The sequence below is a fragment of the Alligator sinensis genome, unplaced genomic scaffold (assembly GCF_000455745.1).
Source record: "Alligator sinensis unplaced genomic scaffold, ASM45574v1 scaffold88_1, whole genome shotgun sequence".
Classification (NCBI taxonomy): domain Eukaryota; kingdom Metazoa; phylum Chordata; order Crocodylia; family Alligatoridae; genus Alligator; species Alligator sinensis.
The window spans coordinates 842131-869042 of record NW_005842347.1 but is presented as its reverse complement, the minus strand read 5'-3'; the positions used below and the strand labels follow the sequence as shown (position 1 = coordinate 869042).

Genomic DNA, 26912 nt, shown 5'->3' with positions numbered 1-26912 from the left:
AGGGGGGGCGGCCGGCCCGCCGCTGCCGCTGCGGCTTCCCCAAAGCCAGAGCTTCAGGCAGGCAACTGGGCATCAGCCCAGCAGCTGAGGCAAGAGCCGGAAGCCCCGGTGGGGGCAGGAGGAGTGACCCCCAGGGGTTGCTGGGACCAGAGCAGCAACTCGGGAAGTTCCCCCATTCCTAAGGAGCAGTATTTTTGAGAACAGGGAGAAAAGAAAGGAAAGGACCTGAGCTAGCGGCCGGGTCAGGCGGAGGCTGAGCCAGGCTGCCTGAAGACGACCGTTGGTCTCGGGGAGGCCTGTCAATAAGAAGGGCTGCAAGTAGCGGCAGATGACCTTCTCATCAACAAGTGACCGGTTGGCGAGTGGACGGGGTGTAGGGGTGGCGGAGCCCCGTGGAACATCTGAGGACCCAACCGTGAGTACCCCCCTTCACGTCGGGCAAGCCCCTCTGGCAGAAGATCTCCACTGAACCCCTCCTTCGAATCACTTAACATCCAAGTCGTGGCAGGCGGGATGAGGGGGAGGGGCTACCAGACAAAGGGTGGTACCGGACGTGGGGCCCATAGACGTTACAACCTCATTCTATCTAGCTTTAAATTTGTACCTATAGGCAGTCCCCCATGGCTAGGAGACCACAACAGTATCCCCCAGCTTCTGGGGCCAAGAGTCCCCACAACTGACAGGACTCTTGGCCATAGTTGTACCACCAGCAATAAGATGGGATGGGATCTAATGCATGATCCCACAATCATGCCTCATGCATAGCAGGAGGCACAATTATGTGGATCGTGCTTTAGATTCCCATCACACCATTACCTGCACATGTAGAAGGGGCCTCAAAGACCAGGGAAATGCAGATTATACCATATCTTCCTATTACAGAATTTTTATACCTTCCTGTATATTTGGTTTTGACCAATGCCAGAAACAAGATATAAAACATAATGGATTTGGATTTCATCCAGCATAATAACAATTCCTTTGTTTACACTCCTGCAATAAACAAAAATTGATCAATTTTCCTTTTAACCAACTTAAATGACTGAACTATCTAGTCATCAACAGTGCAGGTTAGTGAATGAGTGTTCCTAATTGTTTAGTCTTTCCTGTAGTATTCTAGACTCCGAACTCCCAAATGATTATAATATGCCTACACTAGAAAAGTAACCAATTTCTGCCAAAAGCAGCAGATTCAGCTGAACTGAGACTAAACATGGTTTAAATGCAAGTGTAAACTGGAACATGCTATGCCGAGTACCAGTTCAGAAACTATGGTTAAAACCTGGTTAAGGCAAAAGTTAGAGTCACATTTTTTTAAATGTTTCTAAACAGTTTGCACTCATCTAAAGCAGATAAACTATGATCAGCAATTTATCTATGCCAGTGGTGCCAGACCTTTTCAGACCACAGGCCAGATGAGCAGTGCCAAGTCCAAGTCCATGTGTGGACTGGATCTGGCCCATAGGCCTGATCCAGCATGTGGTCCTAGCTCAGCCAGGGCCTGATCCAGCTGCACAGAAACAGCCTGACTGGGGCCAATGCAACCATATGGGAAGGGCCTGGCCAGGGCCTGACACAGCTGCGCAGGAACAGCCCAGCTGCAGCCTGATCTCATGAGGCTGCATAAAGCCCCAGCTGGGCTGCACACTGTTGCACTGGGCCCTGGCCAGGTCCTTTCTGCATGGATGGATCAGGTCCCAACTTGATTCACCCATACAGGAATATGGCCCAATCTCTCTGCATGGGGCCAGCCTGGCCATGTTCAATCCAGCCACGTAGGGCTTGGAAATTTGGTGGCAGGGGAGTGATAATAGTGTTAACTGCCACCACTCTCCCACTATCAAATTTCCATACCCTTAGGGATACACGAAAATCAAATTACATGGCTCCACAAGCTGGACCTGGATCTGAGGCACCCCTGATCTACAGCCATTGCTAACAATATTCTCTACAACTAGTTATTCAGAAAAGGTCAGAGGGATTCTATACTGAGAGCCAAACCTCCAAATTGGTTTGCAGGAAACCTGAAAACAAAATTAGTCATCCTTTTTTTTTTTTTTTTTTTTTTAAAGAACATTCCTTATTTGGGGCCTGATGCTATGTTACTGAAATCAACTGGACTTTTGTCCTGGACAGGGGTAATTACAGAGGCAGCCCAATCAGCTACTGCCACCAAGGGTGGCTTTCAGGCAGCTGTCAGCCATTGCTACAGGAGTAACAGCTGATCAGGTGAGCCTGTCAGCAAGTCTATCCTGCTCACTAATAGGGGCAGGAGGAGCTAAGGAGCAATCAACCCCCTTGCTGTCTGCTGAAAGGAGAGCATGCCTTTGTGGCAACAGTGTTACACTCCAGTCAGGGAACTGTGCAGGCATGGCCTTCACATAATCTATTTTTGTAGCACTCTACATGTCATAGCATTACAAAGATAACATGCATCTAGGGCCTAAGATACGTTCCTCATTTAAATCACTCCACTAAACAACTTTTAATGTCAAAATCTATAGAAAATCCATGTTCAATGTTTACATATGTTCTGAATGTAGATCATTGTGCTTCACATTATGCTTCTCAATTGTCAGACCATTGAAAACCACCAAAATGTAGAAATAGAGCATTATTTTAAAAGAATCTTACTCATATTGATTCAAAAGCATCTCAGCATATTTAATTTTCTGAGACATAGATTTTCTCTCCTTCTCTGCTTCTTCATAGATGTGTTTATAAGTCTGTTGGACTTTCATAAGTTCTTGATAAATATTGTTATATATTTCTGATGCCTGAAAAAGAAAACAAATCTTCTACAACTTTTTGTGATTAAATTTGCATTATATTCTAACATACAAAAACTGTTCTGTTTTATGACTTACTGGTTCCAATTTTGAAGTGAGAATATAGTATTTTATGATGTCATAACGCTCCACAACAAATAAAGCATGAAGTACATATATAGTCAAAATAGAAAATAACAGAGCAGGTATAGGGTCTTATACCATCAGGAAGCAAGAGCTAACAAAAAGACTCATTTTGTTGAAACATTTGAAAGTTTTCTATGAAAAGGTGCCTACTTGCATGGGAAGACAGTGACCTATGCAGCAGAATACAAAAACCTGAAAGAAGCCACAAAGGCTTTAATCAGCCACCTGACAGATCATTACTTACAGGTCCCAGAGTGAGTGTACAGGCCTGACATTCACCTATGTAAAAGACACCCTGAGACAATGTGAACAATGAGGGAGATTTTCAATGGCATAAATGGGAGTGAAGCAGTCCGCTCCCATTAACTTTCAAAATGAGTTGAGCCTATAATAACTTTGCCTTTGAGAAATCCCTCCATAGTTAAATTCACGTTACAGCAAAACAAGGAATATGCTATAATCTAAATCTTTCTCTGAAAAAAGAAAATATATGCTTAATATATTTTTGCCAAGATCTAAGGGAACTGAGAAGGTAAAACTAATAAAATTGGATTAATCAGTTAATTTAAAACACATGAATTAAAGCACATTACAAGACTTGAATATTTTATTCTAAAATTTAATAACTTTGAGACAAAATAATTTGTCACAACACAGAACAAACATCCTTACCATATTAAGTAGCATTACAACTGCTATGTTTAGATTTCTTTTGTGCTGTTCCATGTAACAATGGAAAGAAAAAATTCAATACTAGAAAAAGTACTAATTTAAAATTGCTTTAGGAAAGAAGTTTTTAAAAAGTCTATTTTCCAAATTGCATTTCAGATCATCTCAACATTTTTACTGCATCAAGTATTTCCCAAGGCAACAACAGGGAGAAGGGAAATAAAATAAAAAAGATAACGGCGTAACCTTTAATTAGCCAATAGTCTGAAAATACCCTCAAAAGCTGATATAACAAAAATGTTAGTTTTTAAAAATAGAGTATATACTCAACTCAATTATACATAACCTCAGTATGCACAGAAATGTACTCCTAGACTTTATAAGAATGATTTAAAAAAAACCCACAAAAAAAAAAACTTTACTATTACTACCAGCTCCGATTCAGATATATTGTATTGTTATGATGCAGTGGTCACAGCTGATGTTTTAACTGAGAGAGAAATGGACCAATATCATGTTGAAGAAAGTTAGTCAAAATATTTTGTGCAGTTTTCTCAAATGCAATTGTTTTTATGACAAGTTTAATTATTTTGATATATAATTGTTGACTCCTTACTTAAAAATACAAGAACTTAGAAAAAACGCATACATAAAACAGGGCTTATTAATAACAAATCTTAAATCCAAAGTTTCATGCTATTACATAAATGCAATTTATTAGGAAAACTACTGTTAACCATTATTCAGAAACAGGTCTACCTCAAATTTGTCATTAAAATGAATCCTATACATCTTAGAAAAATATAACCCAAAGTAAGAGTTATACCTATAGTTAAGGTTATTCAAACTTTCTAATAAAAGAACCTCTTTGAAGCTGCCTTTAATTTTGAAAAAATATGAATTGGTTTCAGGCTGAAATTTCATGTTGGATGTTCATTTTTTTCCTCAGAAAGAACTAAGGAAAACTATAGGAAATTTAACAGGAGTTATACCTGCTAAAGAGATGTACCTTAACCATTGCTTTGAAATTTGACCAAGGTATAAGCCATGCAAAAAATCACAGTCTATACATGTTCAGCAAACATTTATTAGACACTAACAGCATTTTTCTCTTAAGATTTTAACTGCACTAAGGAAGCTGCATTTCCATACAGCTGCTATACCCTGACTGGACAAGACCTTTTTTGCAAGTGCTCCTCCCACTGCTAAGGCTTGCTTTAGAACAGGCATTGTTACAGAGAGCAAGGAGAATGTCTCTTCACTGTTAATGTTTCTACTGTTCATGCCCAAAGGAAAGAAAGAAGGCACAACCTAATGCAAATGGAAAGGACTGCAGAGAAATGAGGGATGAAAACAAGAGGAGATGACAATAGGAGCAGAGAAAAGTCATCTTTCTTCTCCTAGTAGAAATGACAAGTATACAAGCAGACAAGGTTCTTTGGGTAAACGTGATTTCTTTTATTAAACCAACTAAATACAAATATTGTTCTTTACAAGCTTTCAAGTACAAACACCCTTCTTTAGGCATACAGAGAGTCTGCTGGTGTTTGCGTGCTCTCCTGGGTGGAATAGAAGCTCAAGCCAATATGCAAAATGCAGATCTATGAAAATGCAAATGCATGGCAGGGAAGATCAGAGGGGATGGCAGTTAATAGGCGCGAGACAGGTAGGTGTGGGGGGGATGGGAAATGTTGACCTGGTGATAGAATGTAGCTAGTACAATATGGAGAGGTTACCTGGGGTTATCAGATGGCAGGCAGGTTACAATGTGCCATAAATCCAATGCCTGTATGTAGTCTATGATTTTTTGTATCCATTAGATTTATGACGTGAAGTTCGTAGGCTCATCTACAAAAGGTGTTTTGTAAATTCCCTTTGAAGAAGATTACAGCTGTGTGCGCAAACATTCATTCAACAAGCTCCTTCCAGGAGAAAGGTCTTCTATGTGTCAACATGGAAGATCTCCCTTGCAAGCATGAACATTTGTACGTTCCCCTCCCAGTTTAGTCTTTTTTGAGATATCCAGTCTAGCTTTTTTAAAGCCAGCTCACTAGGCTGCTGAGTTCATAATAGACACAGCCTAAATTTACTTTCATTAGTACATTTGCCTTATGGAAAGTATGTAGTGAATGAGGGAGAGAACTGCAGGATGATAAAGATTATCTGAGGATTAAAGTGCGCTATTTATGCAACAAAGTTTTTGTGATGTTTGACAAATCAATTCAATAAAACTTTAAATAACTATAATTATGTTTCTATACCCTGGATGCTCAACTTAAGGTAACTGCAATCAGATTTGTAAAAGTGCTTAATGCCCAAAAGGGTAACTGAAGTAATTTTTAGCTATGTTTTGAACATACAACATGCAATAAAGACACTAAGTACTCTGGGGGAAAAAAAAAACATAGCTGTACATGTCTCCAACCAGGTACCTAAAATACCTGGACATTTTTGACAAATTTGTTTTAATCTCCTTGTCCTGATTCTTTGTTTGAAGAGTGAGGCAATATTACCACCTCCCCTATTCAGACTGATATGAAGAGGATTTATTGCCTGTGGTGTCTGTAAAACACTCAAATACTAAGATAGCAACATAAAAGTACAAAAGGAAATGGATATTTTTTCATCCAAGTAAACAATTTGGATGGCATGTATTAAATAATGCTGGACACAACACAGTGGGAACTTGGGTGGCACAGGCACTTAGGAGGTTAGTTAACAGTCCGGACCTTGCAAGTTCAAGGCCACAGCAGAGCTTTTAGAAGTGCTCAGATTCCAACAAATCTGTGAATTCTGCTAAATACCCTGTCAGGACACAGGAAGTGCAATACAACGAAATGTTATAAAATACACTGATTATGACTTCTGTGAGCCCTGATCATGATGTATACTGAATAAGGCAGGGATATCACTGAAAAAATAGCAACTTTTTAATTAAAATATAATGTATGGGGACTACAAGGATAAAATCAGAAGTTGTATGGGTAATTTTTATTCTGATCTTTCCCCAGTTTGATTGTTTGACTTTGATCTTTCTGTTCTTTAAAACTGGGTTATGTATGCAATACATTATTTATATATTAAGACTACACCAAAATATTCAATCACCGCCAAAGACCCACTAGGCTATGTGCTTCTTAAAGATCTATCATAGGGAAACATAGCTCACACCTCAAAAGTTCTTATAATCTAAATAAACAAGACAGAAAAATGGAAAGGCAACATATATAACTCATGGTATGTGAGTTCATAACAAATTTTTTGTTTTTTTAATTAAGTTATCTAAACCATTCCCAACCAATCAGATGGTGCTTGTGCTACTGAAGGTGTCAAAAGGCACACCTGGGGAAAAACTGGATGGAGTAGTAGATGCAGTGGAGGGTAGGATTAGGGTTGAGTGAGCTAGACAAATTGGATGACTAGACCAAAAGAAATCTCATGAGGTTCAACAAGCAGAAGTACAAAGTCCTGCACTTAGGATGGAACAATCCCATGCACTAGTACAGGCTGGGGGATGACTAGCTGGGCAGTAGCTCTACAGAAAAGGACCTGGGGGTTACAGTGGGCAAGCTGAATATAAGCTAATAGTGTGCCCTAGTTACCAAGAAGACTAACAGCATACTTGGCTGAATCAGTAGGAGTGTCGCTAGTAGGCCAAGGGAAGCGATTATTCCCCTGTATTTGGCACTAGTGAGGCCACATCTGGAGTACCGTGTTCAGTTTTGGGCCCCCCACTACAGAAAGGATGTCGACAAATTGGAGAGGATCCAATGACACAAGCCAACAAAAAGGGTGAGAGGCTGGGGGACATGATTTATGAGGAAAGACTGAGGGAACTGGGCTTCTTTAGTCTAGAGGAGACTGAGGGGATTTAACAGCAGCCTTCAGCTACCTGAAGTGGGGTTCAAAAGAGGATGGAGCTGGATTATTCTCAGTAGTGGCAGATGACAAAATAAAGAACAACAGTCTGAAGCTGCACCAACAAAAGTTTAGGTTAGATATTAGGAAGCAAGAATTTTCTTACTAAGAGGATAACAACACATTGGAAGAAGCTACCCAGAGAGGTGGTAGAATTTCCATCCCTGGAGGTTTTCAAGGCTTGGCTAGACAAAGCTTTGGCTGAGATGATCTAGTTGGGGATGATCCTGCCTGGAGCAGGGGTTTAGATTAGATGACCTCCAGAGGTTCCTTCCAACCCTAATTTTCTATGATTCTACGACCTCAGCAGTTTAGTTTCAATCCAGCTTTTCCTAAGCAGTTTAGTGTGAATCGTCATAATAACATATGAAATGAGGAAAGCTTGGGCATTTTTAAAAAGTTATGCTGCCTCAATGTACATATCAGGAATCTTGGAAACAAATTCAAGATTCCATTGCTGGTCCTATATTAATGAACAAAAAGTGTGCTAAGCAATAGCTTACCTTAACATGATTTTAAACCATGTTAGCTAGTCCTAAAATGCAAGCTCTCTCTGACATTCTACCAGTTATTGCTGTCCCATCTGAACATCCTGTTCTTGACTTTTATGACATTCCATACAGACACAAGGGTCCACCTACATAGATCTCCAAGTAGCAGCACGCACATTCCTTTATTCAGAGATTTGGGATTTTCCTGATTCGTTAACTGAATTTGAATAACTGGAGCAAAAAAAAAATGTTCCTACCTGTTTTAAGTTTTCTCCCCAATATTTAAAAGAGAATTATTTGTCTTCTAACCTCACTTATTCTCATAATTCTTGAGTTGGGGTTTATGTATAATTAATTTATCCAAATGGCAACAATACAAAAAGTTTTAAAATATCTCTATAGAAACTTGTTACTACAAGGCCTTCTTCCAACCTTAATTCATAAGCTTTTACAGCTACGTGATTAGAAAGTGAGGTAAAAAGATTTTCAATTTGGTTCTTTTTTTTTTTTAATCCATAAAAAATGCTGTTGACATCCACATATAACTAATGGAACAGTACCTAAAATTGGGAAGTTGGAGAAAAATGGGCATAAATAAGTAAGTTTAGTGGAGAAAAAGTAAATGACTAGAACACAAGCTGGAGACCAGAGCAGGATTTACAGTGTAAAATATTTTTTGAAAATGTGTTTAGTTTTACAAAACATATATTTCTTCTATTTTCTGAACTTCATAACCTTTTCTATCAATTACACTGGGTGCTTCAAGTCCTGCTGAACATTTGAGAAAGAAAAACAGCAGTGATCTTAAATGTAACATTAGTGTTTCAATTCCTTTATATCACGTTTAAAAGTATTAATTCTAGAAGAATACTCCAAATTGTTCTAAATGGAACAAATTTACAATTTTTTCAGGATAAAAAGGGGGGAAAAAAAGAAAACCTGCTAGTAATAAAGGCAATGTACAAAACCAAAAAGAAGGAATATTAAGGCAGAACAGAATACATTCAAGCAGAATATTCCTGTACTCAGCAGTGTTTCCAATCCTCTCATTCACAGAATATGAAAAAAAAATTTTGCATGAACAATAGATGGTTATTGTAAAAGTATCTCTTAATAACTAGAGTGCTTCTTAGTAAAAACACCCTTGCATTATTTCTATTTACCTCTCCATGTTCCTTTAATACATCCTTTACAGCATTGCCTTCAAGATTCAGCTTTTCTTCCAGCAGAGGGCTGTGTTTCTTCATGAAGTCTACATCCTCCTGAATCTTTTTATTAACTGCTTTTATCTTAAGCACTTGGTTTTGTACCTGTTGTAGCTGATGATTTTTACAGTCAAAATACCACTGCAACTCTGAAATATCTTGAGCACAAGCTTCATATTCTGTAAAGAAAGGGGAAAAAAATCTAATTAGTGGTGTATGTGTGTATATATAGATATAGATCTATGTATATAAATAGGGTATATATCACACACCTACACACATGCAACATATATTTAATGAGCTTATAAAATGTGTTGCTAGGATTCAAAATATTTTAGGAGTTATAACAGATTGCTGAAAATTATTTTTTAAAGACTAGAGAAAATATATATGTTACAAGAAATACTATAAAATATTTTATGAAATAAAGAGCAGTATGAAACTCATGTCTAATAATGTCCAGTACATTAAGCAAACAATCTTTTAAGCTAGAAAAGTTTACAATGAAGGAGTGAATAAGAGAGCAGAGCTAGTTTCTGTGGAATCCACTACCTATTAGAAGAGTTTATACCAGCTTTGTACAACTTCCCCAATTGTAACACTAGTCACTGCTGTCTTTAAATTCTAAAATTAGATATTTTGATGGAGGTAATATGATACCTATTGGAAGTAAAGAGAGCTAAGTGTCCAAGCACTCTTGAGAAACAGGTCTATGGTCATACACAGGCATTGTACTGTAGTGCTAAATATATCTTTGCAGTGCTGCAAAAATACAAGCGTACAGCCATTCAATCTGTTTGTAACATTACAAAGACACTGAAAAGACTAAAAAACAGTAATTCTTTCAAAGACAAACTTTTATGTTCCAGAGCATTATGTGGTCTTTAGGGCCCCCACTGTTCTCCATTCCCCCTTAGTACCTCCAAGGGGGAGGGAGAAAAGAAAATGGCTGGCTCCCTGAGAGCCCACCCAGCAACCAACTGTCAGGAAGCCCTGCCTGGAGGGTTTCTGCTGGCCACACTGGTTGCATCCCCATCCAATTTGGCCAAAAAGCTGATTAGCAGAATCATGCAAAAGCAGCTGTCACAGCCCCCTGCAGCACGTCCCAGCAACTGTGGGCTCTGTCAGGTGATCACTGACAGCCTGCCCCCTTTTGCAGCAGGAGAGGGGGCAGGCTACCAGTGACTGAGCTCCCCTCAGGCCCTATCATCACCTGGCTGGAGACCTAGCCTTTGAGATGAGAGCCTTTGTAGCTCTCTAGCCAAGGAGCAAGCACACTATATAATTAATTACATGTATTATAATTATATGTATATTATTATAATTATATAACTATTATATAATTTCTTATACAATGCTCAAAGGTTCCACAGTAGTTTTTCTTGCAGAATTGTTCAGGTAAATTAATTTTTTAGAGGTAAGACAATATAGTTCATTGCAGTGCTATCCAAGTCAATGCAACTCTAGCCTGTATTGTAATTACTTAGTCTTTCCTTCAAAATTAACTAACTGCAATATAACAAATATTCTTAGTTTTAACCCCAGTACCTTTTTGCACCACTGCAGGAAGCTGTTGAAGTCTCCAGAGCGATATACAATCAATTTTCATGCCAAGGTTTTTCTTGCGCTGTTTTTCGAACTTCAAAGCTTCTTCAGCCTCTTTACGGTCAGCTTCTAGCCGCTTAATTAGCTCAATGACTTCTGATAATAGAGCTTCAGTTTCCTGCTTCAAGGTTAATATGTTGCTGTCTAAATATATTTAAAGGTTATATAAACTTAAACATATACATGCTGTCTCAGCTTCATCCACAACGTAAAGTTGGCCTGTTCACATATACCAGATCATATACAATTAGTCACAAAACAAAAATTGTACTCTATATCCCTCACTTATTTCTGACCCAGCATAGAGAAAATATATAGTAAAATAGCTAGAGGAAAAACCTCTTCTGTGCTTCTCTCAGGAACAGGAAGACCACCCTAATAAGGTACAACTGACAATGTCTCTATTTTCCTTTAAAACTTTTTTCCTAATTTCTGAAGAACTAACGACTACCTTAGAACACTGACAAAACATCAGGTTCTGATAATACTAAGTGGGGTCTATCAACATCACTGTGTAACTACTGGAATTTAAATTAAACACCAAAATTAACCTCTGTCAAAAAAACTACTAAAATGCTTCAAGCACTAAGGAATTGGTATGTCCATAAAAGAATCTTTGAAGGGAAAAATGCTGTTCTCATTTATTAATCAGATCCATATAAAACTATTTTAAAATACAGTCTCTAGGGCTTTGCATGTGCCCCTCATTTTTCAGCTAAACATGTTTGTCCAAATAACTCCAAGCACAAGACAAGACACCGTTTAAAAGCTGGGGTTAAAATTCAGACCTCACTGAAGTCAATGGGATTTGCTGAAGTCTCTAGCTGTTGATACTTATTTACAACAGTTGTAATTGGCTTGCTTTGAATAATCAGACAGTCAAGTCTATTTTATTTTTAAAACAGTATTTTAAGAAGTCCGAGCTAAATGCTATTTTATTGTTCTAAACTGTGAAAGAGTTTCAGCCTTTATCTCAAGGGAATAACATGAATATTCTGCAGTGGAATTATTGCAATCAGTCTGTGGAGATACCAAGAAAAAGAGTTCTGGAATTTCCAGCAGTTCCAAAGACCTATTCTTAGTAAGTTTGATCCCTAAAGGTCTTAAAATATAGTAAAGGTTTCATCACAGAAGCACAATATGCCTCAGTATAAACAAAGTAATTTATGAGTACAATTTAACAGTACTTAACATAACTTTTAAATTTCCTATGAAAAATATAAAAATCTATGAAGTATTTACATGTTACATACATTATGACAGTTTTAAAATATGTTCAATAAGGAAAAACTTAATTATTCAGAATTACCATAAAATATTTTTACCTTCACAATATATCGGAGTCTCTTTTACATCCAATGGAGAGGAGCTTGATAACTGACCATCTTTTCCCACTTTTGAAATCCTGAATTCAGAGTCATATGTGAGAACAAATCTGATCATTCAAAATGGTGTGCTGTTAAACAGATACTATCAAATGGGCATTCCTTTTTAGGACAAAAATCAAAACATACACTTTTTACAATTTTAATTAAACAGAATTAAAAGCATCTGACAAGTAAAGAAACCAGTACAGAGAAAATTATAATTACACACCTTCCATTTATGTATTGTTTTGAAAGTTTATTTCATACTACATACGCTTCTCTAAACTTTTTATTTACTATGGATTGTTAACTCTTGAGGCATATATCCAGGTTCAACACACAGAAGTTTTTGTCCTCCTTTCTGTAGCTCCACGCAGGTATCTGGCAAGACACTCTGGAACAGCAATGTAGGCACACTGTCAAGTCACTTCTGGTTGCCATCACAATCACAAATGCAACTGTAAGGTTGCTGGCAGAAGCTGCTTTTTTCATTGCCCACCTCCCTCCCCCCAAAACTGGTGTCCTGGATAGTTGCCCCTATCTCTCCCCTCTCATTATGGCACTGCTCATGAATGTTTAAAATCTGATTCCATGCACATTTCCAATGTCAATACTTTATATCTCGAAAAATACTATCTAGCTGCGTACTATCTATCTTCACTTTTACCTAAGAAGTGAAGGGTACTACTTGGAATGAATTTTGCTTACATGATGGTAGTGTTCCTACTTTCATATATACAAATAAAAAGCAAACACCTTATTCTTAATACCTACACCTGAAAAGCAACAACATATTTCAAAAGGAGAGGACGTGACAGAAAAATAAGACATTACTGCTATTATATATTAAAACTGAAAAGCAAAAAAAATCAGAAACAGTGACATTTTATCCTGTGTGAAAAATCCTATGTTTCTGTCTTGGCTTTTCTAGCAACAGTTCAGGAGTAACTAACTGAGCAGGGTAACATTTACAAGTTTATTTTATAAGTCAATACCTATTTGTCAAGTTGTCTTTTGACAGCTAGGAAGCCAACTTCTATATGTGTATCACCTAATCTTTGGGAGTCCCCAGCCACTTAACTGCTGCCAGATACTTAAAGAAAATACCATCAGCTATTAAGGTGATGCTATAGCTAAGAAAATTGAAAGCTCTACTTGCAGTGGTGGGAATCATTCTACGCCAGTAGCAAAATCAGAACCTTTTTCCAGACCAGAAACATCAATAGAGATCTAATTCTTTTCTGAAGAAAGTGGAAATAGTGGAAGCAGCAGGTTTCCTGTTTCCCCAATCAATAGGCAATACGGTAGCTGTGGGACCCCCCGATACATACCCCAGCAGTCCGTAGACACCTTACTGAGCATATAGAAAGGCCATCCTTTGTTTGTTACCAAAAAGAACATACTTAATGGGGTGGGACAGGTGGGATCTCAGAGCAATATATCATGGATGGATATGGACAAATATTCATTTGAAGCGCTAAGATTTTCTGGAAGACAAGGTTCTTTGGATAAATCTTTTATTAGACCAACTCAAATAGTTAAAAAAATTCTTCTTTGCAATTTTTCAGGTACAATTACCCTTCGTTAGGCAGAAGAAGCATCTGCAAATGGTCTGTTCCTGGATGGGGTAGTAAAGCAGCCAAAGTCCAGTACCTATGCAAGAAAGCCGGTCAGTTAAAATGTAAATTGAGGAGGTCGGTAGGTGAGAGAGAAGTGGGGGGGAGGAAGGGGGAGAGAGGGGAATGAATGTAGCTTTAGTCAATGGACGAGACACAGGAGGACAGGGGAAGAGAATGAATATATGCATTCCCCTTCTTACCCCCACCTATCCCCGACCCGTCTCTCACCAACTGACCACCTCAATTTACATTTTAACTGACTGGCTGTCTTGCATAGGTATTGGCCTCTGGCTGCTTTACTGCTCCATCCAGGAAGAGCACAAACCATCTTCAGACGTTTCCTCTGCATGACAAAGGGTAATTGTACCTGAAAGCTTGCAACGAAAAATGTTTCCAACTATCTGAGTTGGGATAATAAAAGATATCGGATTTACCCAAAGAACCTTGTCTGCCTATGTCCTTAGACCAACACAGTGACAAACTACACCCCTGAAACACAGAAGATTTTCTGGGGAATTTGAAGCAACATGAAAACACAGAAAGAAATGTGTGTACAGCCATTCAAGCACCTGATCATCCAGAGCACCCCAGCGCATCCAAGACTCTATATGTGCTGGCAATCCAGAGCTAGGGGGTTGGTGTGCAGGGAATCCCGGTGTGCTTTGCAAGCACCCGCTTCCTCTCCCACAATCTGCAGAGATTCCAGAGGACAGCTGAGAGCAAAGGAAAGTACTGATTGGCTGACCACCCGAAGAACCACACCCACCCAGGACCAACCGTAACCCCCAGGGCTGGAATTGCAGAGCCAGTGTATCTGTTCACAGTTTCCACTGCCAAAAAGACTCATCAATTTTACTTCAGCCCATAATGAATGACTATTTTAGATTTGGTTTTGGAAATTTATGAAGGCACCATCAGAAACAACCTTAGTCATGAGTTGACTCACTTACATATAAATGGAGATAAGAAAAGTAGGTCTATAATTACTTCTATTATTATTTCCAAAGGACAAGTTTTGACAAATTAAGGGAACTAATCAGTGAAGTAACATGGAAAGAAATGTCCAAGGAAATGAATGCAGAGAAGACCTTGGATTTCTAAGTCCAGTACAGTAGGTACAGTGAATGCCAAATGCTATGCTCCCACTGAAGCAGAGTTAAAGCCTGCTACTTTTGCTTTTGAGAGCTTGTTCAGCTTCTGCGAGGGGTGGTACACAGCACCAAGTACCATTGTGTGTACATGACCAAGGCTATGGTCACATGGTCTCTGGTTCACCAACCAGTTTGACATAGGCAAGTCCCCAGCAAGAAAGGCAATGTAGGAGGTGTTCCCGCCTATGCAATGGGTGCTGGCACCATGATTCTCTAGCCTCATCAACCCACAGGAGGTCAGCAGCAGGGGGAAAGCTCCAATGCTGACTCCACTTCAGGAATGGGGACTGCAAGGACTCACATTTGCCCAAGCCATAGCCTTTACAAACTACAGCAGTCAGTGTCTGCACCAAGAACATGCATACTTCCTGACCCCACTGCTGCCCTGTAGGGACCTGACACTGCCTACATGCCAGGCAAGGCACTAAGGAGTCTTCCCCTTCATCTCAGCTATGACATTTGCTATTCGTTAAAGCAGAGAGCTGCCTGTTGAAGGACCTGCACACAAGCCATGAGTTCCTGATCAGTGACCTTGTTTTCTAGTACCTTGAGTTCTAGTACCTTGATACCTTGTAGCATAGCAGCTGTTTGCCTCACAAAGGCCCCAAGTTCAAAAACAGGCAGAAACAGTCCCCTGCTTAGTGCTTTTCCTCCAAGCTGGCTTGCAGATAATGTCAGAAATGCTGATGCGAGAGGAACAGCTATTTCAGGCATGGCAGGAGGGTCTAGCATGTGGATTCCTCCTCTGTCCTCAGTAAGGAAGGAACTTATCCACAAAGGAAGAAGGCTGAACAATGCAACCACATGGTGATATGTGGGCCTGGCTCTGCATCCCTAGTAGGAGTGCTCTGCCTCCCTCGTATGCCTCTCACTGCATACAGCACACAAGGCTGGTCCAGAGTGCATGCTGCATGCAGCATCCCACCTGCAAGGCCTGATGAGTTTGACACCCCTCCCTGTTCTACAGTAACTGTAGTTAAAATATTATAGTCAGTGTGAATCCATCTCTACCGGTGGCATGTGTTCTTTACCTTCTCATGACCCTTTGAGAGGACCCAAAAGGTGAAGCAACCAGAACTCCCTCCGAGTTTCTTTATCATCTAAAGCCCATTTTAGCCAACGATCAATATGCTTCGAGAAAGAAGGATTTGTGGGATCCATAATGACTACTTCTCAAACGAACGGTTATTTTATACCGTTACAGAAGTAAAGTTAATTTTATAAAAAAGAAAAAAATAGTTACTTGTTAAGTGTCAACACAGATCCTACTTTAGGCAACTGGCAAGAATTATCTTCTTTAGGATGGCAGAAAGGATATACAATCTTCCTTTCTGAAAACTTCATCACTACTTCCTATCTTTGCCTCCCACTAGAATGTGGGCTGACAAGAATGAAGGGTGCCTGCCAGAGTCAAACAGGGATTGAAGAATGACTCCAATATCTCACATCAGATCTTCCAGCAAAATCTACTGCATAATTCTTTAAATATGAGCAGTATGATTCATGCAGAAGTCTTTCAGATTTCCAATACTGAAACATTTTGTAAAAACGCCAAAGACATTGTTTGTGCTCTTGCATGGTAAACTCTGATAGACAGTAGAAGAGATGCAGCTAGGTGGTTAGTATGTGGACTACTAATTACTGTAGAATGGGGAATGCCACTCAGCCTGTAGTTTAAATACTTTTATGTGCAGTCCTCTGTTCTTCAGGGACCATGTCACTCATATTAAACACATGTCCCTCATTACTTGGAGACAGTCCAAGTAATCCTGTTTCAGATGCATCTGTGACCAGTGCTCTGGATGGCAAGGGGGTTTCAAATAGTAACACTTTCAGGGAACTACTTGGGGATAACTACCAGAACAATACCTTGAAAATACATGATAGGATTAGAAATAATTTGCTTTATTAAGGTTCTCTTGGCAAACAAGCTAAACAAGGCCAATGTATTTCAGACCTAAGCCATATGCATGTGGGTATATAGCCTCAGAGAACAACATAAATCTGAAACATCATGGACTTTTTAACTTTGATGAGTTAAAATACAGTAACTGACCTTTTAAACAAATTCAGTAAATGGTTTATATAAATCAATCAAAAATTAAGAAACTGTAAACTAAGCAGAATGATTTTACAAATAGCACAGAACATTCACTGAAGTAGAGTTCAACAAACAATCTGTTCTTAGCAGTTAGTATTTCCAAACCAAGGTTAAAGAAAAATAAGAAAGTTTAAAAATCCATATTCAGGTAGCTGTGGAAGGGACCCGATTCCCAAAAGCACTGAGTACTTAACTGCTTCCACTGAAATCAACTGAAAATTTAGTTGAGATGCTTCATATCCCCTTACCAGTTTCCCAAATCCTTTAGTTTTCTAAAAAAACTATACAAGAAAGCATACTAATTTTATTTTCATTTGAAGCAGGGAAAAATATAGTATTAAAGTTCATAAAATGTGTATTTCTTTGTCTACTTTCTCAAACAATTATTGCCATTAAAATGCAATGCATGTATGATTCTTACCATAGAATTTTCTCCTTAAGTATGTGATCATACTGCAAATGGAAAAAAGTAAATGTTAGTAAACATATGGATCAAATAGATTTTCTAATTTCTAACACAAATTTAACAGTCTACTAAACTTTATATTGCAAGCTGGACACATCAAACAATTACAGTTTTGACCATTTTTCAAAATAACAAAAACCATGAATTTGAATTAGGTTCCCAAAACAAACCTTTCAATATCCTTTCAGACAAACCTCTACACAAATCCAGAAAGAAAAGAAAACATATGATACCAAAATACTGATTCCTATCTTCATAAAATCTAAGCAGTAAGTGACCTACGTTATGCTAAAAATAAGTAAACCAAAATATTCTGTGAGTAAAAATAGAACCAACCTATGTAAGTTAACCTAACTTTGCAGTGTCTGTATATCCCAGAATTTTGAGAATTTATTTTACTTTTAGTCTTAACTATCTCCTCTTAATATTTATTCTCTAAAGACAGCAGAGTTCTCTAGCAGATGTTTAATTTAATTTGTGGCAAAATTCAAAGCTCTCTATAGTGAAAAGAAATCTTCCCACTGAATTCAAAGAACTTTTGACAAAGCCCATAGAGACTGCAACTGCAGGAGTGTTGAATGGGTACACAAGTCAAACTTTAAGGGCTAAGTATTTACACAAGACCTGTTAGGTGTTACAGCTCTGCTTAACCCAATGCAGCTATGAACAGACTGCTACAAGGGCCTGAGCTAGCTAATTTGAGTGCTCATATATTGGTATTGCAGAGTAAACATATATTTACTATTTTAGAAAACATGTACTGTGTATAGGTATATTCTCACAGCAGCCCTGACTGCATTCCCAAAGATGACCATTGTAAATTTCCTACCATACTATCAAGTTATGCATTTTCCACTTCCCTCTGCTTATCGGCCCATAGATAGCCTCTCTTCTCCCCCTACAGTTTGCTTCTCTCTTCAGCCTTCTGTTTAGAAACATATAGTACTAGCTGCCAGCTATGTTCATGCCCTGTGCCAAAGTTAGCAAGGCATTTTTAGAAAGTCCTATACATTTGTTATAAGGCTGGAAGGGACCTTGGAAGATCATCGGGTCCAGCCCCCTGCACCAAGCAGGAAAGATAACTGGGGGTCAGGTGACCCCAGCAAGGTGACCGTCTAGTCTCCTCTTGAAGATTTCCAGGGTAGGTGATTGTACCACCTCTGGAGGGAGTTTATTCCAGTCTGGACACCCTGACTGTGAAGAAGTTTTTCCTAATGGTGAGCCTGAATCTGTCTTCCAGGAGATTGTGGCCATTACTCCTAGTTTGCCCCTCAGGTGCCCTGGTGAACAGTTGCTCACCGAGCCTTTGATGTAGTCCTTGATGTACTCCCCTAGTGCAGCAGTAAGCTGCTACCAGGTCCCCTCTTAGCCTTCTTTTCCTCAGGCTGAAGACTCCCAGATCCTTCAGCTTTTCCTTGTATGGCTTGCCATGTAAGACTCTGATCATACGGGTGGCTCTTCTTTGGACTCGCTCAAGCTTGTCCAGGTCCTTGTTAAAGTGTGGTACCCAGAACTGGACGCAGTACTCCAGCTGCGGTCGCACCAGCGCTGAGTAGAGTGGAAGAATCACCTCCTTGGTTTTGCTGGAGATGCACTGATTGATGCATGCCAGGGTATTATTTGTCCTACTGGCTACAGTATCACACTTCTGGCTCATATTCATACCGTGGTGTATTATTACCCCCAGATCCCCTTCATTTGTGGTGCTGGTCAGTTTGGTGCTGGCAAGCCTGTAGGTGTGTTGAGGGTTGCTCATCCTGAGGTGGACCACTTTACATTTCTCAATGTTGAACTTCATCAGGATTCAAACTGCCTAATTTGCCAGCCTGTCTAGGTCCACCTGTATCTGTAGCTTATCTTCAAGCATGACCACGCTTCTCCATAACTTGGTATCATCCACGAACTTGGCCAGTGAGCAATTCACCCCCACATCCAAATCATTTTAATAAAGATGTTGAAAAGTACTGGACCAAAGCACCAACCCCTGTGGGATACCACTGCCGACTTCACAAGGATGACACATCCATTCACTATGACTCTCTGGGTCCTATCCTGCAGCCAGTTTCTCACCCACCTGACTGTCTAGGAGTTAAGCCCAAAATCCTGCAATTTTCTCATGAGGACAACATAGGATACTAGATCAAAGGCCTTTTGGAAGTCAAGGAATACAATGTCATACTGCTCTCTCGTGTCCAGGTGGAGAGTTACCTGGTCGTAGAAGGAGATGAGGTTGGTAAGCCAAGACCTGCCTGTGACAAAAGCTATGCCAGCTGTCATTCAGAATCTTATCATTCAAACCACTAGGAAAAGAGGATGTTTCATACTTGGCCAAAATAACATACATCTAAAGGGATACATTTCTGAGTTACAGAACTAGCACCATGTCATCATGGCTCATCAGGTTGTGGTCTAAAAATGAACATAGGAATCCTTTCTAAAGATATAATCTTGTTATCTAGAAATTTAAGACTGTACTAATATTTGGGCATTTTTAGTTCATATGTACCTGTTGAAAGAATTTTTCAAGCTTTACTTCCAGCTCTTGAATAAGATGAATAACTTTGTTAACACATAACGATGGTGTATTTACCAAAGCGCAACTGCGACGCCTGGGTGGATAACCTAAGAGCACCTCTTTGCTCTTGCCTGGAAAAAAAAGAATATGGAAGATTATGTACAAAACTCAGCAATTTAGTAATACTGGATAGATTTTTTTTCTTTTAAATCTGCAAACAATATAGATACTGTGAATGACTAAAAAGAGAAAGCACCTAACTCTAAAACATTCTGTACAAACTTCTATCCTACACTGATTTACAAAACAAATCTCAAATCAAACCAACTTTCCAGATTTTAGGAAACTACAAGTAGAAAATGGCCACGGATTAAAAGCAGGCCTGTTTGACTGATGTCCTGCACGCCACACACATCCTAAAAGTGGTTAAATTGCAGCTATGGACCATGTTAGCACAGCTGCTGGAGCCTCCATTTTGGTGCGTCCCCAGAATTCAGGGGGTGAACACCACTACAGCTTGCCCCCTTATGCCCTTACCCACTGCTTAAGTTGGGGTCTTTGGTCACTACTGGCTACTAAAGTCGGCAGCAGCAGAAAAGGGGGGTAAGCAGCCATGACATTCACCCTACCCCTGGTTCTAAGGCCATGGCAACCAATGGCTGTCAGCCACACCAACAAGCTACTGCCCCACCACCAGAGATCCAGTCTCTGAGAAGCCCTGATGTTTGGATCCGACCCATCAAGCCAAATAAGTTGGACATCCCTGGGTTAAGGAATAAAATCTAAAATGAGACAAAGGAAATGTAAGAAAAGGGGGAAATAAAAAGAGGAAAATGTTGGAGAGAGAGACAAGACAAAGGGCTTAAAAGGCCAAAATGCAGTTTATTATGCTCCCCCATCTCTAGATTTACCATAATTGAAATGAGTTTGATGGTTTTCATCTGTTCCTCCAAGCAGACTTGTCCAAAACAAAAATGACAACAAATAATAGGATGTGATTACCACTTTCTCCTCTAGAAAGGCTGAGACTAAAATAAAAGGGATCACAGGGCACTAATGGATCTGTAGGCAAACTTGAAGTGCTCCCGAATACATTATACCTGGCTGTAGCCAGAGTAACCTTTTATTTTTAAAAGGGATGGAGGCACAGAAAAACACTTTTCATTTTCTAGAAACTACCTCATTTACATTACCCTATTTACAAAATTCAAACGACCTGAAAATACATTATTTTATGAAGTCACTCAAGTTAAACTACCACTCAATTTTCCTCTCCCCTTATACAGTTCTACAGCTTGATACAGACCCAGACTATGCCACCTGACTCACATTTAAGTAGTATAGAGAATTCCAATTGGCTGTCCTGTAAATCCCCTAGATATAAAATCATGTGAGGTTAATTAATGTCATTGGTGCATCAACACGTGCTTTGCTGCAGAGTAGACTAATTAGCTATGCAATCAAGTGTCACTGTTTACATATGCGCAAATCATATTAAGGCGCAGTAAACTAATTAAATCTGCTGTAAGATAGTATCATCGGGGACAGTACTATCTTATGAAGGAGTAAATAGCTGCACTGAAACACACGTGTAGATGCTGACTGGGAGTGTAAATTGTGCCCAGTCAGCATAGCCAGCCAGGGGCCTGCTCTGCCCCAACTCAAATTGCAGCTGTCCTGGGCGCACATGTAGACACTGTGCCCAGAAGCAGTTTACTCTGGCTCTAACTGCTTCTGAGTTTACTGCTTTGCATTACTTGCACGTTACCCACTGTATCCTGAAAAAAATTTCAACTATAACTGTAACTGAAATTAAGATGTAACAAAACAAACAAACAAACAAAACAACAATTCTTCCCTCAGAGAAAGTTTCACTTATTGTCTTGGCAGCAAATGAAACAGAAATTTGTGTGACTTCAAACCATTCCAGATAAAAGCCAAGGACCTTTTAACCTCAATTCGTGGTGAAGAGTCTCATCAGGATGGGAATGACAGCTTGCAGAAAATATTGGCAGGATAACTGACTAAGGTGACCATTCAACACTGCCTCTGGAAGGAATTTTGGATGACTCTATATGGGAAGCTAATGGTCTGTGCAAGGTGCACATGCTGCACTCCCTAACAGGTAGGTAGTACAGCAGTTGTACTTCTCCTATATACAGAAGCACAATTACTCTTTCCATTTTCCTCTAAAGTGCTGAATCTCTGCATCATGTTCTACATAAACCAGTGCTTAAAAGGCACAATCTGGCTCAAAGTCTATACAACTCAAGTAGAAAAAAAAAGAGTAGAAAATCTAAGATTTAAGATGCCTAAAGCTACATTATTTCAACTTTGGTGAAAATATTTAGAATCTTCTTTTTGTCCTTGTTAAATCTATAATACGTTAATAGTGGATTTTTCAAATGCATTTCCAAATGCATAAAAAGGTGGCCAAAATAATGTTGCCGTTTTTTGCATTTCTTGATTCTCTTTAAAATATTATTTAAGTTAAATTTTCTCAATGATTTTTTTAGTCAGCTTATTTAACAAGAATTCATCTTCAACAGACTATAACCACAAACTACATGAACAACTTTACAAATCCACTTATGAATGGCAAGTAAAATGTACTTTGATGAGAAAGAGAATTATTTATTATTTTCTGCAGAATTTAAAAGTGATATGTAATTCTAGTTAACTTTATAGTTATTCCAGACAGAAAAAATAATTTTGATTTCAGGGGAAAGACAGGGAGGTAGATAATGCCTGGATTTAAGGTCACTAGGGCCCTCTCTCCCTAGCTCCACAAAAGTTGTCAAACATTATTACAAGTAGGAAGAGAGAAAAAAAATTAAAATTATTAAATCAGTTACAAATTCATAAAAATAATTAGTTCCTTTTAAAAGGCTTTCAAAGCCTAAATCAATTGAAAGCTGGATAATATAAAAGTTTAGACAGATGACTTACCAGGTGGGGGCTCACTACTATCCTTGGAAGAACAGGAAAGTGATTGAGTCTCAAACATTATTGCCACTAGACCTTGCAGCCTAATTTAAAGAAATTAATTAAATATTTATTGAAGACAAGTGCATTTATTTCATCACCCTAGAAAATAGTATTTCTGCAGGGTTACATAACTATATTGGTAGCAAAAGGCAGGCACATTTTCTGCTAAGAAATATAGAGAAAAGCATATGGGCGAGTGACTTTGATATTACAAACACCAAATGAAACCATCTCAATCATAATTTAATTAACTAAAACTGTGGATAAAGAACAGGCTGTCAAGTCTTCATGCATATAGCCTAAATGTTTAAATTATGCATGTTATTTTGTACTCAGCCATGAGCACAATTAATAACAGCAAAGATTTAAGAGACAAAATGGATGACCTACAATATTATTTTGAACAAACATAATAGACATTTGACGATGATCCATAAATATGTAAAGTCTGTAAAAGATAATCATGTTTGTCTACAGGGACAGAGAGACCCAGGCAAGGGAAAAAAGAAAAACCTACTAAATCCCATGCAAACTAACTAGCAAAAGTTACCACAGTAAATACTCTAAACAGTTTAAAAAAAAGACATGAACATTTATAATAAAGAAGTGAAAGACTGCTAGAGAAATAAAACTGTACCAAATATGCTAAATGGAATGCCAAAGACGTTATGGCACATGAGTAGCATGGATTTTTTTCGTTTATATTAATGTAACGGGCCCTGAAAAACTCCAGCACGTTAGTTCCTGATTGTTGGTGCAAACAGATTCTTAGGAGCGCAGGTTCACAATACATGCACAAAATGCTGTTTGCTTGCAGATTTTTTAAGCACAAAAGTTACATGGGAATGACATGTGGAAAAGTGTCTAATAAGCCAACTCAACCGCCCATGCAAACTTACGCTAGTAAGGTTGGGGTTTTGTTTTAGTCATGATGGATCAGCAAGCATACAAGGTGGAAAGCCCTGTACTCTTATACTACTAAGATTTTGTAAAATCTGGCACTTTTTTCCATTTTCCAAAAGTACTTTTTTCCAATGGTGGGTCCTAATATTTTGCAAAGGAATTGACTAATTTAGCTAACGCACAGAATTTTAAATATATCTGTAAGGCTAGGAACAGACATTCAAAAAGCCCAAACCCGAATTGATTTAATCTTTCCAGGTTAGTCTAACCCACATAGATTGAACTGATTTGCAAGTGAATAGACATTCACTTTAGATTCCAGAAATTCAAGCACGTGCCTTCAGTGGCTCAGGCTAGAAACTGCAGGGTGGGGGGCTAAAATGAGCCCTCCCTTCCCTTCAGGCTGGAGGGAAGTCAGGCCCCAGTAGGCAAGTATTACTGGGGGTTTAAGCTCCCACCCTGAAGGGACCCTGTAGCAGGGCACTGTGTGTGCCTGCCACTTTAAGGGCCTGGTGCTGGGCTGATGAGGGCAGCCATTTTGAGTCAGGGGCTGTCTATATAAACAGGGCAGTTCGGCTGCTGGAGGGCAGGCACCAAAACTGCCTGGCCAGAGGGCTGCTGAGATCATCTGGGGGTAAGGGAGGAGCTGTAGGGGATGGTCAGGAGGCTCCTGGTCCTGGGCATGACCTAAAACTGCACCCTGCCGGGAGTGGCTGGCCTGGTGGGGCTCTCAGTGGCGCGGGGGCCCCCAGGAAATGCCAGGCCAGTTACCACCCCGGTGAAAGGTGGGTCAGGGCACCTTAACCCCTAGCCCCCACCACCACGTGGGTAACCCCTGTGTTTGTGTGAAGGGCCCAGAGGGCAGACCCCTAGAGAGAGTGAGGGGCTAGAGACTTGACCCGAACAAGAGAGTACCCTCGACTGGTCCATGCTGGGGCCAGGACCAGGACGGTCAAAAGGGCCAGGGGCCACTGCGAGGAATGCCCAAGAGTTGGGGGCCTGGGGTCCCGACTAGCCTGGAGGTGGGCCAGGGCTGGTAGCCAGAGGTCCTGGGGGGATCACACCCGAGAGGGGAAAATAGTTTCAGGGGGCTAGGTAGCCTGAATGAAGGTGGGGAGGCCGCCTGAGTGGAGGGATCATGGAGGGGTCCTGTTAGGAGGATTATGGGGCCCAGTGTGGGGGCCGGTGATTATGTGAACAGCAAGATGCCATCTGCGAGGCTTGGGCTGCGGTGTAGGGGAGGAAAGGAGCCGCAGAGAGTGCCACCTGGCATCGGGGCAGCAAAATGGGTAGTCTTCCGCTTAACTGACATCAATTAATCAATCAATCAATCAACATCAAGGCGTGGTGGATGAGAAAGCGGGTGGTTGGCCCAAGAACAGGTGGGTGGGCCACGGAGATCGACCCTGAGCAGGCACCCTGTTACAGACCCCAGCCAAACTCTACCTGGCTTTTCCCCCCTGCTCATGGCTCAGCATGGCTTGGGACACCCCAGAGCCCCCCTCCCAGCCAGGGGGCAATCCCACTGTGCATTCCCAGGTGCCGGCATCAGGATTTCGCTTGGGATAGCCCAGGAGCAAAGGCCCAATCGGAGGGCGGGAGGGGCCCAGGAGCCAAATTCCATAAAGGAAAGCTCCTCCCTGTCAGCCCCTTTTACCTGCTGCAAAGCGGTGCCCAGGATGGCCCCAGCCCCTGCAGCAACATACATGGTGTGGGCTCGCCCCTTCAGCCCCAATGCTATTACCTGTCCCCCAGGCCACTAAGCGCCAAGCTGGACATGCCCTGCTCATTGTTCTTCTACCTAGTGGTGGCACAGCCCTGAGTATGAGGCACCAGGTACAGGGTTCCACCCCTATGGCTTCCCTGCTGCTATTGTCAGGGGGGCCCGCCCTGGCCACACTGGTAGGCATCACTTGCACCACCAAACTGTGGTCAGCTGCCAGGCAGGCAGATGGCAACAGGGAAGCCGCAGGGGTAGCACCCCATGCCTGGTACTCCAAGCCATGGAGCACCTACAGCTTCCTTGCCACCGCCATCTGGCATGTGGCCAGAGGCTGACCTAGCATGGCTCCCTGCAGTGAAGGAGGCAAGGGGGTTTATTCTCCCCTCCATCCCCTCTCCCCATGGGATCTCCAGCCAGGGTCTGCCTGGCCAGGGGCTAGCAACAAAGGCGGCAGCCATGACTAGCAGACGCTAGCTGTGGTCCCCCAGTAGAAGATGGGATGGAGGGATAAACCCCCTCCTTACCCCCTTCGCCTCAGGGGGCCATGCCGTATCAGTGTCTGGCCATGCCTCAGGTGGTGGCAGCAGGGAAGCCTGAGGTGCAGTACAGCACTGGGCACCAGGCACAGGGTACTATCCCTACAGATTCCCCGCCACCCCTGCCGCTTCCCCACCATTGTCACCGCCATCATAGAAGCCCACTCTGGCTGTACTAGTAGGTGCCGCACAAGCTGCCGAACTGCAGTCAGCTGCCAGTACACAGGGCAATGCTGCGCCTATGGCTTGCCTGTTGCCATCTGCTCACGCAATGGCTGACTGCAGTTTGCTGGCCTGGGTGGCGCCTACTTGTACAGCCAGCGTGGGCCCCCATGACAGCAGCAGCAGTGGTGGGGAAGCCGTAGGGGTAGAACCCCACACCTGGTACATGGGGCTGTGCTGTGTCCCCCACCCCCAGGTAGAGGAAGAGCCAACAGCGCATGCCCAGCCTGGTGCCCAGCAGCCACAGGTAATAGGGTTCAGGCTGAAGGGATAAGCCCACACTGTGCGCGCTGCTGCAGAAACTATGGCCAGCCTGGGCACCGCTCTCCAGTACATAAAAGGGGCCACAAGGCAGCAGCTATTTCCCCAGCTGCATGCTTGGCTCAGCTAGCTGACACATTCAAGCCCCTTCCCCGCTGCCCACCAGCCTGAGTCCCTCTGATTGGTGGGGCTCACATCCATGATGGAGCCGCTGCTGCCATAGAATCATAGAAGTAGGGGTGGAAGGGGCCTTGTAG

At 41.0% G+C, this 26912-nt stretch overlaps 1 protein-coding gene across 1 annotated transcript in view; it reads right to left on the bottom strand.

The window, feature by feature from the left end:
- The window catches only part of CCDC178 (coiled-coil domain containing 178), a 387761-nt gene that overhangs the window by 305222 nt on the left and 55627 nt on the right, over positions 1–26912 (bottom strand). Inside the window, exons 3-9 of the mRNA XM_025210410.1 lie at positions 22972–23051; positions 20014–20153; positions 17463–17494; positions 12129–12208; positions 10747–10947; positions 9157–9377; positions 2635–2777 (exon numbers count right to left, since the gene is read on the bottom strand). Coding sequence (XP_025066195.1) covers positions 2635–2777; positions 9157–9377; positions 10747–10947; positions 12129–12208; positions 17463–17494; positions 20014–20153; positions 22972–23051 — 897 coding nt within the window. The remainder of the gene's footprint in view (positions 1–2634; positions 2778–9156; positions 9378–10746; positions 10948–12128; positions 12209–17462; positions 17495–20013; positions 20154–22971; positions 23052–26912) is intronic.